At 39.3% G+C, this 12,568-nt stretch overlaps 1 protein-coding gene and 1 long non-coding RNA gene across 23 annotated transcripts in view; one reads left to right on the top strand and one right to left on the bottom strand.

Annotated features, from left to right (window-relative positions):
* The first annotated feature begins 257 nt into the window (after positions 1 to 257).
* Positions 258 to 4,452, top strand: LOC136259491 (uncharacterized). Its single transcript, XR_010703274.1, has 3 exons — positions 258 to 470; positions 520 to 610; positions 4,073 to 4,452. It is a non-coding gene; the product is annotated as an uncharacterized lncRNA (long non-coding RNA).
* The window catches only part of LOC136259490 (uncharacterized), a 28,918-nt gene continuing 20,684 nt past the window's right edge, over positions 4,335 to 12,568 (bottom strand). For 10 of the 22 annotated variants that reach the window (XR_010703260.1, XR_010703268.1, XR_010703271.1 and 7 more), the window contains 4 exons: positions 7,803 to 9,070; positions 7,618 to 7,745; positions 4,593 to 4,739; positions 4,335 to 4,541 (listed from right to left, as the gene is read on the bottom strand). Coding sequence is in view for 8 of the 22 variants with exons in the window: in XM_066052976.1 (XP_065909048.1) it covers positions 4,623 to 4,686; positions 7,618 to 7,691; positions 7,803 to 7,902; positions 8,274 to 8,458 (423 nt within the window). In the remaining 14 variants the exon portion in view is untranslated. The other 12 variants (XM_066052983.1, XM_066052979.1, XM_066052982.1 and 9 more) reach the window with 12 other exon arrangements.

Below are 12,568 nucleotides of genomic sequence, written 5' to 3'. Positions count from 1 at the left end.
CTACCTATCACTTTATCCGTAGATAACTGACGAAACTTGCAACACACGTGATCCCTTAAGATTTCAACGGCAATTTACCAGCTTGGAGTAGTGGGGTTGAACGGGGTAGATTGTCCTAAAACACTAAACTTGAGGTGCACTTTTGAATGGTGCTTGTTAAAACTTTGCTGAAGGCTTGGTTACACTTTCAATACAAATATATGTGCTCACGTGTGCCGTGTCCAGCCTCCTCTGCGCCGTCGCTATAAATTCGAATAAACATGGCGCCACTTTCATTGGTGAATTCTACCCCTCTCTATGTTCGCGAAAGGAAGAGCGAAAGAAAGCTGCCACTTTCGTCAAAACCACCGCCAAAATCCATCACCAAGGTAACAACAAAAATTTTGTCGACTTTCAATGTGTATTAATTATATGAGCGACAAGCGGCTGATGCTGGGAACGGTGCAGAGTTGTTCCATTATTATATTAAAGTAAGATGTCATACTAGCAATTGCACTATTTTAGTGTCATTGTATGTAGTCACGTTGCGCAGTGACGCTCGCAGTGACGATGAACATCACTACACTGATTGCACGTGACAGCACGTGTCGAAATGTGACATGTTGGCTCGGTGAGTTACAGTTTGTTAGTTATGGCATAGATACTGGAGAGTAGTATCTATGACTATGGTTATCACCACTGCCAGTTCACTTAAGGACTCTGCCCAGTCTAAGGAACTGTTGTATGTGGTAGTGAGTCATTAGTGCAATGCATGTATGGTATTGGCCTGCAGAATGAAGGGGTTGGCTTTTTTCAGTGCTTGTTCTGTTTTACTTTAGGATACTAAACTCATAGATTTTTTTGCGTAGGTTTCCTGGGCTAGTGGTAAGCACCTCATACAGGTTCTGCCTTCTGTACAAACCCTCCAGTGCCCAACTGGAATAATAATAAGTGCTGTTGGTTTCCTATCCACTGCCTGCACACTCTGCACTAAATGTCCTTTTTTGGTTTACCTGTACTGGTTCACTTGTAAGGGTGTCAGTGTATTTTTTATGCAGTTTGCTATTGTTGTGTCCACACAAATAAGTGGCTTGGAATGCTATGAATGTTATAATAAAATAATCGATCGAACCTGACCAAATGTAGATATACCTGAGAACGGGATGGGGAGCAGAATTTATTTGGAGTAGATCAAGCTTGACTCGGGCCAATTTTATTTTCAAGGGGCCATCTACCTGGCTGGGACCTGCATGGTGTTAGCTGGGGCCTAGGGGAACCATAGATAGTAAACTCGTTTACTGTTTCGGGACCCAGCTTACTCATTGGTCTCACAAGGCCCAACCACTAGCTGGCCATCTCCAATGGTGGATCGATGGGGCATTTTGGGGCAAATTCCGCCGCCCCTCCCTTTGTGGAGGAGCCGTACTTCTTTTGATTGAAATATTAAACCTTAATTTATCAGGCCACAATCAATTTGTGTAACTCCTAAAAACAAAAGGAAAAGCAACTGTCAAACTTTCACCCAGCACCTTTGTGCATAGTAAGCACCTCTAAAAATAATTACCATGTTGGAGTTTAAGACATTCTAGCCATTAAAACAGCTTTTAACACTTCACAAAGCCAATACTACAGTAGGTGTATGAGGTGATTATTTGTTGCTTTAAAAATACAAGATAATCTACTATCCTCAACTACCTACAGTTTGTGCCCCTCCCATTGCCAGCTCCTGGTCTGATCTCCGTCAAAAGAATTTGACGAATTGGTTTAATTCTTCAAATTTAAATTCGTCAAATGTTTATAAGCGCCCTTAAAAGTACAGGTTTTGCCTACAATTTCTTGATTTTCGTCAACATTTTATTCGTCAAATCTGCTGAAGTCTGAATTCGTCAAATAGTTCTTACGTCAAAATTTCCTTGCGTACGGTATTTGACTAAAATGCAGCAAACTGAATGGATTAATGCAAATTTAGTCACATACCATATAAGGTTACCACTTACAATTATTAGTAACAATAACACTTACCTGGATGCAGTAAAGTAAGTCAATAAGCAATACAGCTAGTTCCAGTTAGTACAATAGGCATTAAATAGAGTGTGTGCATGTGTAATGACTAATCTAGTGAAATTATATTTGATGCAGGCAGGGATGAGAAACTGGTATGTCAATTGGAGTGGCCTTATAAGGTGTTCAATCCTACGCTATACGTGAATTATTCCAAATCTGTAAAAGTGGCTGTAAATAAAAATTTCAAAAAATAATTTACAATGTGAATTCAGACACACAAGTGTTGTATACTCAACATTGATCTGAAATCTGCTTGTACAGATGCACACCATGAAATGCAGAGTTTGTGATACGTACATACAATTTCATTGTACATGAAACATTGAATAAAAACCAGCTGCATACGTAATTTCTGCAGAGATACATGGAAAGTTGTATTTTTTTGTCCACCGTGACAAACTACAGTGTATGAATTATTGTCTTGTTTATTTGTAATTGGTTTTTTTGTATCAGGGGTGGATCCAGACTTTTTAAAAGGGGGAGGGGTTCTAGTCTGGAATTGCAACTTCAGCTTAGCTGTAAGTCGAAAACAAAAAAAGGTCATCACCTGCTGGCAATAGCTGCCACTCACCATAGATGCCTTCACCAACTATACTTCCTTATTTAATACTGTATACATAGCTTAATACATAGCTTAATACACTGCTCCTCTTAAGAATACTGTGACTGCTCTATTAGAGTGTCTCAAGTAAGAGAAGCTTTCAAAAGGGGGGCTCCATGGAACCCTTTGAACCCCCTGGATCCGCCCCTGTGCATTGCTGTAGTATGTAAACTACAACTGTGTATATGCATACACGCTCAAACTACATACACAGTACATAATCACCCATATTTATTTGTGTGCTCTATTAGAAACACACAGCATCCAAGTTTACATGTGAAAGATGGTCTGTACATAGTCAGTCAGTGTAAAGTGGCTACTGTCAAGTATTAGCCCACTGTGTTGACATAAGCCACAGACAAAAGCACCATGACAAACTATAGGTCATAGCATAGTGCTAAATGTGATCAAATACTTGAATATGTAACATGTTTCATCTGTAGGTTACTTTGTTGAATCATCCACTTATACAATAGCTAGACACCAAGACCAAGGGAACTAAGCGATTTAGTAACCCTGATGGCCCGAGGCTATAGCGTCCCAAGCGCAGCAAGGGCACTACTAAGGGCCAGAGGGGTTACTAAATCTCTTAGTTCCTGTTGGTCATGGTGTTTAACTTATTTAGACTATGGTTTAAAGTACGTACCTTTATAGCCAGAGCATGAGTGTGGGGTGAAAGAGCAATGGAGAACAGCGGAACGGTTTCTTCTTACAGTGCCCACAAAAATAATTATTCAAACGGTTACCAGAGTAACAGCAGAACTACAGTAGATACGCTGCTTAGATTACTATTTGTCCAGAATTATTCACAGAACATGGAGAAGAAGAGTATTACAGTATTATCAAGTACTCCAGTGTGCCTTTTATGTTATAATTATTTATCATGTACCAAATTGCTTGAGGGTGGGTTACTAAGTGAACATGTGTAGGTGACTAAGTGATTTAGTAAACCTGTAAATGAGCCATACCACTGACAATTGTTTGTGGCTGTGGAATAAAAGCAGGGATTAATGGCGAATTGGTGACCGCCTAGTATTGTCATTTTGAAACACTGGTTTCCTCATAACAGTTTTGTCTTTCTTTGCACCATTGCAAAGTACAAACACAGTAGAATTCAGAAATATATTGAACCTCATAGAACCTCTTCATCAATATTTTGTACAGGTACCATTCACTCACATGAAATTTCAAGCATTGCTTTGAGTGTATAATGTAATGTATATTGGGTTTGTCCTATCACCTCTAGTTGGGTTCATTATGGAACTTTGGTTTTGTGGTGATGAAGTTTACTTACCCTGCCTTTGTAGGCTGAAGGTATTAGTAGGCTAAGTTTCTGGTAAATTTTTGTTCGAAAGAGTAACCTACATAGTACATACAGGATTATGTCTGGTGTATTTAGTAATTAGTTTATAACAATCTCTGTTGCAGGTGGCACTAGTATGAGAGGAATTATCTAGAGCTTCAGTTGACGTCTCAACATCTGTAGACTGGATGGTGGTTTTAGATGGAAATCTCTTTAAAGGACTCTCCATGTAAAGGACACTGTATAAGGAAGGTTTTCTGTAGACCTCTACCAATACAAATGTACCTCAGAGAAAGAACAATCTTATACCAGTAAAGTTTTATAAAGTCCCAAAGTGTTCATTAAATAGGGTTTCACTGTATGTATAATATATCAAGAAACACTATCCATAGTATATGCCTAATGGTGGCACAAGTTGTAATCAGTTTTCATACAAATCAATGTACAGCATGTTTACAAATATTGCAGAATACAATTAACAAAGTGAAAAATCTCACTCAAGTAATTTTACTTGTGCTATGGTGAAGTAATTTTACTTGTGCTATGGTGGCACTGTAGCAACAATTCTTGCTTCCTGAGGGTTAATTTGCATGCCTGTAAAGAACACAAATTACACTAGACTTCTTTTCATACTTACATACGTACCACACTGTCAATGCTAAAGTCACCAAAATCTCACAAATGATAGCTGAGTGACCAGCGAGGTCCAGGTGTGCCAAATAATGTCCTCCAAGTCTGGCTACAGTGATGATTATTTACCCAGTGCCCAATGCATCCATTGCCACAGAAATTCTGGAGATATATTTGAGTGACATAAACACTGACGGTATTAAATTACTGTACTAAGGACTACGGCACTACTTGTAGTAATTTACACACACTTTACAACTGGGATACCTATATACATAGTTCACTGATGATTGGGACACCAGTAGTTCATGGTTTTATTTGTAATAGTTTTAGAGTACACAGATTTAAAACCTCTGAAATCCAGACACTCTACTCATTGTATGGTACTTTACAAAATAAAGTTTTGGAAAGTATTGCTAGCAGTTCATGAGTCTTTACAGGCAGTTCATGAACCATCGCGAACAATTCACAAAGCTTAATGAACACAATTGGATACAGTCCGTTTGTCAACAATTTGGGAAGCTTCGCAAATTTGGTGGAATTTTTTTTACATAGTACCGTAGTAATGTATACACATTCAGGCTCCTGAAATTAGGACACATCAAAAATCAGGACACTTGTCTTGGTATCATTTGTATTAGTGTGTTTGACCCCTGAAACCAGAGCACCTCACTAACAAGGACACCTTGATAATCAGGGCACTTGTCAATAGTCAGATTGTGTGCTATACATGTAGGCCCCTCCCTTTGTTATCCAACAGAACTTTCCTGTGTGGTGTGTCTGCATCAGTGGCTTCAAAAATGTCAGCCTGATCTTTGTGCAAAGTGCTATTCAACTTCAACATGCTTGGCAGCTATACTAGAAGAACACAGTATGAATCACTTGTCTATGGTCCCAGTTGTACGCACTCCTGAAATCCCACTAAATTGAGACACTTGAGTGAAACAGTATTATGCCATGAGAGTGATACCATCACTTTTATTTCTTTATACCAAAACTACAAAGCAGATACAAAATACATTACCTTTAAACGTATTAGAACCAGCCAAGAACAAAAAGACGGCTCACTCTGACCACTGATTACTGCCCCTATGATGGGCATCACCATGTATTCTTTGGTACTAGGCTAATGTACATAAACTAACCCAGACTTGTAACTGGCTGCAGTACAAATCAGTTTTGGCTAGTAGGACTTGAAACTGGCAGTACATGGATTTTTCTGTGCATCAGAGTAGTGTGGAGCCATACGTACTAAAATACATTTAAAGATCTGAAACAATTATACAGTATTCAAGTGTTATGCAACATATAATCAAGTGCTCATGAATACTACTATATGTACACTGGCCATGTAAGTGGTCTTAACAATCATTAATAAGCTCCACAGCTACATCATGCAAGCAATCAGAAAATAGATCACATAGGGTGTACATGCACAACACAATCACACACATGCATCATAGACATACGACTCTTAATAGGGATTAGAAACAACACCATGTGCCCTAACATTTCTCTTTACTGTAGACTATCAGTGTAGGTTTTAATTAGTAGAATACAAAAGTTCTCTACGGTTGAGCGATACAAGTTGCTTTGGTGGAAGTCACTGACTGTCCTTTCCCACAAAAGAAACTCGTCATATCGTGCCGTTTCGGTATTGCTTCTACACCAAGGTACGTTTCTGTTCCTGTAGTAGCTGTATACACCTTCTGGTATTGACGATACATGGCTTTTAAAAACCCCTTTGGTCATTAGAATGTAAGCCACACCTCTAGTTTAAACGTTGTGTATTTCCTTGGCTAGGTGTTGTTGTACCGTCGTGTTTCTGTACTCCTAACTCTACACAGCTGCTGTCTAGTGTAACTGTTTGTCTTTCAAGCTTTAATCTAATGCCAAAGCTGTGGAACAAAATTATGTACCACACTTCACTCGTAGGTTCTAAATCACTCTCACTAAACCTTTAAAACTTCATTAGGGGACAATTAAATTAGTATACGATACAAATTACGGAAACCACTGGTAACATTCGAAACAAGCCTATTTCTGGCTCGTAACACTGTTTTCAATCCATATTAGGAGTTGTACATCTATGTATGCATGCGCATTACAAACTTACACCACACACACACACACACACACACAAAAGCAAGTGCAGTCACACCTACTCAGTAAACCAACACCCGTGTCATGAGGGAGGAACACAGGTAAATCCTCCTAGAGCAGGATACTCTTGGTATGAGTTTCTGATTTAAATTTCTACCCTTGGGTTACAAATCTCCAACCACTACCTGACCTAGCTTGGGGTCGGTGGGTGTGACATTGATAGGTACACAGCAACTAGTACCCAGCCCACACACAGTTTCATGATTGTGTAACAATTTAGTAGGCTACACACTCCACAGATAAAGAAAACAACAACTGGCTCTACCAGCAGTTATTCTAAATAATGACCTTCTTCAAAAATGACCTGACAAATATTGATCTTTTCTATCCTAACATAGATAATATACAACAGGCATTGTGTTTATGGTATTTAATAATGGCAAGGCACTTTTTATCTACAAGCATTTAAAATAAGATTAACTTAGTTGAAGATGCATTCACGTCGATATAACAATGCGCAGGGCCGCCCACAGGGGGGGGCAACTGGGGCATTTTGCCCCGGGCCCCAGCCTGAAAGGGGCCCCAGGAGGCCCCATGAAGGGCCCCCTGAATACCTGTTTAAAAGATCGATATACTCTAATAGAGCAGTCAGATCTAAATACTCTAATAGAGCAGTCACAGTATTCTTCAGAGGAGCAGTGTAGCAAGCTTATAGATAAGGAGATATGGTTGGTGATGGGTAGTTATTGTTATTGCCAGCAGGTTGTGACCTTTTTTTTTTTTTTTTTTTTTTTGGTCTTCACCTTACAACTTGGGTGAAGGGCCCCACTTTAACTCTTTGCCCTGGGCCCCTTAATTACTCTGGGCGGCCCTGACAATGCGCAAACCTACTAAACAACCAAAATTGATAGGATGCACCTAGTTTAGTACAGAATACCTTTGGGAATCAGTTAAAACGCCTTCAGCTCTGACGACGCTGTCACCTCCTTTCTCCAACAACAAAGGCGCGTGCTAATCACAAGCAGTATGTAATTAGCACATAAACATCGTGTTAGCAGTACACAACTGCAGGTGGCGTGAATCCCACAAACTTCATGTGACAAGTGTTCGTGTGCTACTTACATGACGAGCATGTGCTATGAACATCACTGTTTTAACAGTGCATCCTTCACAAACCACCACAAAGAAACTTCTGTGATAACTGAAGTAGTAAGTGACATACCTGTGTAATTATACATGTGTAGATTTATGATAATACAAGCACCTCTAAATATAATTATAGTACAGTATAGCCTAATTATTTTGAGGGGCAAAATTTTTGAAGTTGTGCAATGTTGGTAATTTTCTCCCATGTATTAGAATATATGGAGGTTTAAATATTTCAAGGATAAAAACTGTTTGTAAACCCCAAAAAAAAATTTCCCCTTGAAATCTTTAGGCTATACGGTACACAGAAGTGTGGGACAAGTCACGTTGGGTGGCTGTAAGTTACAAAGTGTTTTATAACTTTGTGTGCAAAGCACACTAGCACAATATTAGGGAGTCTGGGCCTCACAGGAAATTTTTGATATTTAAATATAATAATTACTTTACTTTGGCAACTGGGTATTGGAAAAGTAAGGGGGGCACTGCCCCTCCGACTTTAAAAGTGGGGGAACTGCTCTACCCCCATTTCTCTGCTCGTTCCCATAGCTACGACCTGCACAAGTAAAGCAGCTCCTTAAGATCTTCAAATGGAAGTAGTCAGAAATTCCTGTAATATATAGACAGATTTTCATCTACACAGTAGTTGTGTTTTCTGAGGGAAAAATTTTTTCGCATCTTTTACACGTAGGCCCTAATTCACAATAAAGTATTTTCACCTTAAAAACTTAGTAGCTAAATTAAAATGGTATTGTTTAAGAATTACTCCCAAAGTTTTCCCTCGGAACTGTGGATGGTGGAAATTCATTATCCTCTTAATAAAATCATCACCATAAGGCATAAAGGGTTGCCAATTAAAACAACAGTAGATCCAAACTTGTAAAACGGTAACAAACAACAGTAGATCCAGATGGAAAGTTCTACTCTAACACATACAAGCTCTAATTTATGTATTAAGCAAGCCACGTAATTAATAATCATTACAAGATCACAATAATTACATTACACATTAATTATATACAGTCAGTCATTACATCCACTAAACCACATTATATCACACACAAAATGTCTACACACAATCACATACAGTACATAGTACGTGAGTCTCAGTGTGAGCTCAAGGGTGTGAACTCAACAGTGTCTGATGTTCTAGAAACTTGTGACTATCATCTATCATTAATGCTGTTGCTAAAACCTTGATGATAACATTGATCCTTGATAATGTTGAGGACTGGATCAAGACTGACCTGTAATATTAACAGTCAGTTAAACATGATGTACACATCTACACACTACTATGGTTGATGTACATATATATATGGTCCATATCATCAAGAGTTCACAATATAAAAAGAGAGGAGAGTGTCCTACTGCAGTATAGCCTGTATAAATGTGAACCTCAAAGTAATACAGTAAAACTTTGATTACTTTAGGATATCATGTTAACACATAAAGTGTTAAGGAGCATTGACAATGTTATCAGTGGACTGCTTATTGAAGCCATAACTACAACAGTCAGCGAAACTTAACGCCCTGACCAACTACCATATGGGTATTTAATTTCGAGGGGTTTAAATTTTCGTGGATTTCGTGGTTACCTCTGATCCATGAAAATTAACATCCACGAAAATAATTAACTTTATTTGTGAATGGGTAAGCAATTTATTTCTTTTTTTAATATCAGGTCGAAGCCACGTGTTAGATATTGATGGCCTTACGAAAGTTTCTTCGCCCAGTGGACCATTCCGGACCTCATGAATCACCAAAAGTTGTCAATGTTGAATATGACGAGCTTCGTGATATGTGCGGCAAAGGAAAGAGCAGAGGAACGTACCAGAGGCTATCTGATGAAGAAAGAGCGACAGTTGGAAAGTTTTCCAGTGAACATGGTGTGGCCAGTACTGTAAGGAGATTTGAAGCGTACAAACTTGCAGAAAGTAGCATTAGAGACTGGCGGAATTTGTACCGACGGGAATTAGCCTTAAAATCTGGGGAAGTCAAGGTTGGACAGGAGATTTGTATTGATGCGCTACCATCTAAGAAGCGGGGAAGGCCTCCGTTATTGGGCGAGAAGCTTGATTGCCACCTAAGAGAAAAATTCTTGGCATGAGGTCTAGAGGCACACCAATAGGAACAAGTGTAGTCATCGGTATTGGCACTGGAATATTGATGAAGCATAAGAAAACAACAGCTACTTCTGTAAAGCTTACCAAGGAATGGGCTAAAAGTGTACTACGTCGGATGGGGTTTAGTAAGAGAAAGGCTAATAGCAAGTGTAAAGTCAGTCCTATTAACTTTAAGAAATCAAGCAGCAGTATCTAACTGATATTCATGCTGCAGTTATAATGGAGGATATACCACTAAACCTGGTCATCAACTGGGATCATACTGCCACCAAAATTGTCCCTTCGAGTCAGTGGACCATGGAAAGAAAGGGCACAAAGAGAGTAGAAATAGCGGCTGTGGATGATAAACGGCAGATAACAGCCATCTTTACTTGTATACTGTCGGGGAAAATTTCTGCCCATGCAGTTAATATACCAAGGTACCACCCCTAAATGTTTGCCGAAACATGTCAATTTTCCATCCGACTGGCATCTTACCTACACAGCCAACCACTGGGCGAATAAGGAAACTTCTATTGCCTACATAGAAAATATTATCATTCCCTATGTTCGCAAAGAAAGACCTTTGCTTGGCCTTAGCAATGATCAATGTGCACTTGTTTTGTTTGATGTATTTAAAGCACAGTGTACAAATAAAGTGCTGAAGAAACTGGAGGATAACAATATCCTTTATGTGACTGTGCCAAACAACTGCACCGACAGACTGCAGCCACTTGACCTCTCAGTCAACAAGCCAGCTAAAGATTTTTTGCAAAGCAAATTCCAGCAATGGTATGGAACTGAGATCTGCCAGCAATTAGACAAAGGAATGACAGAACAAGTAGATATGTGGATGAGTGTAATGAAACCACTGGCTGCCCAGTGGGTGATAGACTTACATTCATATTTGTCAGCTCGTCCTGCCATAATTATAAGCGGCTTCCGTTCTGCTGGCATCAAGGACTGTATTGGACAATGATAACTAAGTTAATATTACATGATATATTCAAATTAATTGCATTTCATTGTATTTCATTTTACAGCATAAATTGATTAAAATTGTGTTACACTTTAACTTTTATGATTATGGAAACACACTAATGTATTGTTTTTCAATACATTCAATGAGGTGTTGACGCATGCGATCTTGTTGAAACTTGAAATTGGTTCTTCCAAAAGCCAAGTGTGTGGCAAAAGCAATGGAGAAGAGACCACAGTCCTTGTATCCTTGTTGCTTTTACACAACCGGCACCATAAAATTGACTTTGGAAGCAAAAGTCCTTTCAATCCTTCGCTTAGTGGAATCATCAACTCTTTCGTAGAGTGAATCATACACTTTCACCTCACCACGTCGGCATCCTATACTACCTACTGTGATCCAATGGGAAGATCGACAATGAACTATTTGCAAATAGTTATCTGTCCAAGCTCCCAAGTAGTATTGTACCAGAGTAGATCTTAGACCTTGTAATGATGGAAATTGGGCAATTAACATCTTCTGGGCAGCATGAATGACTTTGTCATCAAGCTCATCACCCATTAACAGCATTAGCCTTTCAGAATTCTTCAATTAAGAACCATGAACTTGTATCCATATACCAATGCCTTCACCCCCCTCATCAACATTCTCATCATCGACAACCTTTCTCTTCTTGTTGTCTGATACCACTGAACTGTTGTCATTGATGGCTATAACATCCTGGCTAGTCCCTGTATCATTCGATGTATGGCTAGTACCTGCACTGCTTGACGAATGGCTAATCCCTGTATCGGTTCCTGAATGACTGGTCCGTGTATCGGTTGAGGTAAGGCTACTCCCTGCATTGCTTGAAGTGCTGCTGGAGGTTAGGGCTATGACTGCAGGTGAAGCGCTGGACATGGTAGTGGGATTGAGCAATTTCTCAATCTTCATCACGTACTTTTTCTCCCCTGTAAAAGTCAGCTTGCATGGCACTTCAAGCCCTCCTTGTGGGAGATCACTTGAATATTGGCGACTACCAGTAACAGTGCACTGAACAGAGCCACGATTCCGCAAGAACAACGAACAAGCAGCAGAGATCTTTGGCACGTGGCCTATAATATCACCAGCTCTCACAACTGACACGGCAAAAGGATCAAACGCGTTCCCTTCTTCTTGTAAACACAGAAACGTCTGCCCACAACTAGCTTCCCAGATTTCTTGATAGATATGGTAGCCACGAACAACCAACTCACAACTGTAAAACGTGGTCTCAGCCATTATTCCAACAGAAACACGTGCAATGTCACGTTAGATCCACGAAAATTTAAACCCACGAAATAAAAAAAAAGATTACGTGGCGGCCATCCACGAAAATTTGAACCCTCGAAATTGATATGAAAATAGTCATCCACAAAAATTTAAACCCTCGAAATAAAATACCCGTACGGTAGCACATTGAAAGTGACTATAGGTATTGCATCATAACTTTGAGATTCACATTTGTACAAGCTATAGACCATATTCCAAATGATGTCACACGAATTTTCTATTTGGGGATTCTTATATTTTCGAGTATTATCACCAATGGCGATCAAGATTTCAAAGATTGATATAGAGGCTAACAAGCTAGATATCGAGGCGAAACTACCAGGTTTGGTTATTACAGGAAAGAAACAATA

The sequence above is a fragment of the Dysidea avara genome, chromosome 6, assembly GCF_963678975.1.
Source record: "Dysidea avara chromosome 6, odDysAvar1.4, whole genome shotgun sequence".
In the NCBI taxonomy this organism is placed as follows: Eukaryota; Metazoa; Porifera; class Demospongiae; order Dictyoceratida; family Dysideidae; genus Dysidea; species Dysidea avara.
Note: the sequence above shows the minus strand (reverse complement) of the source record. Positions and strands in the feature narration are given on the sequence as shown.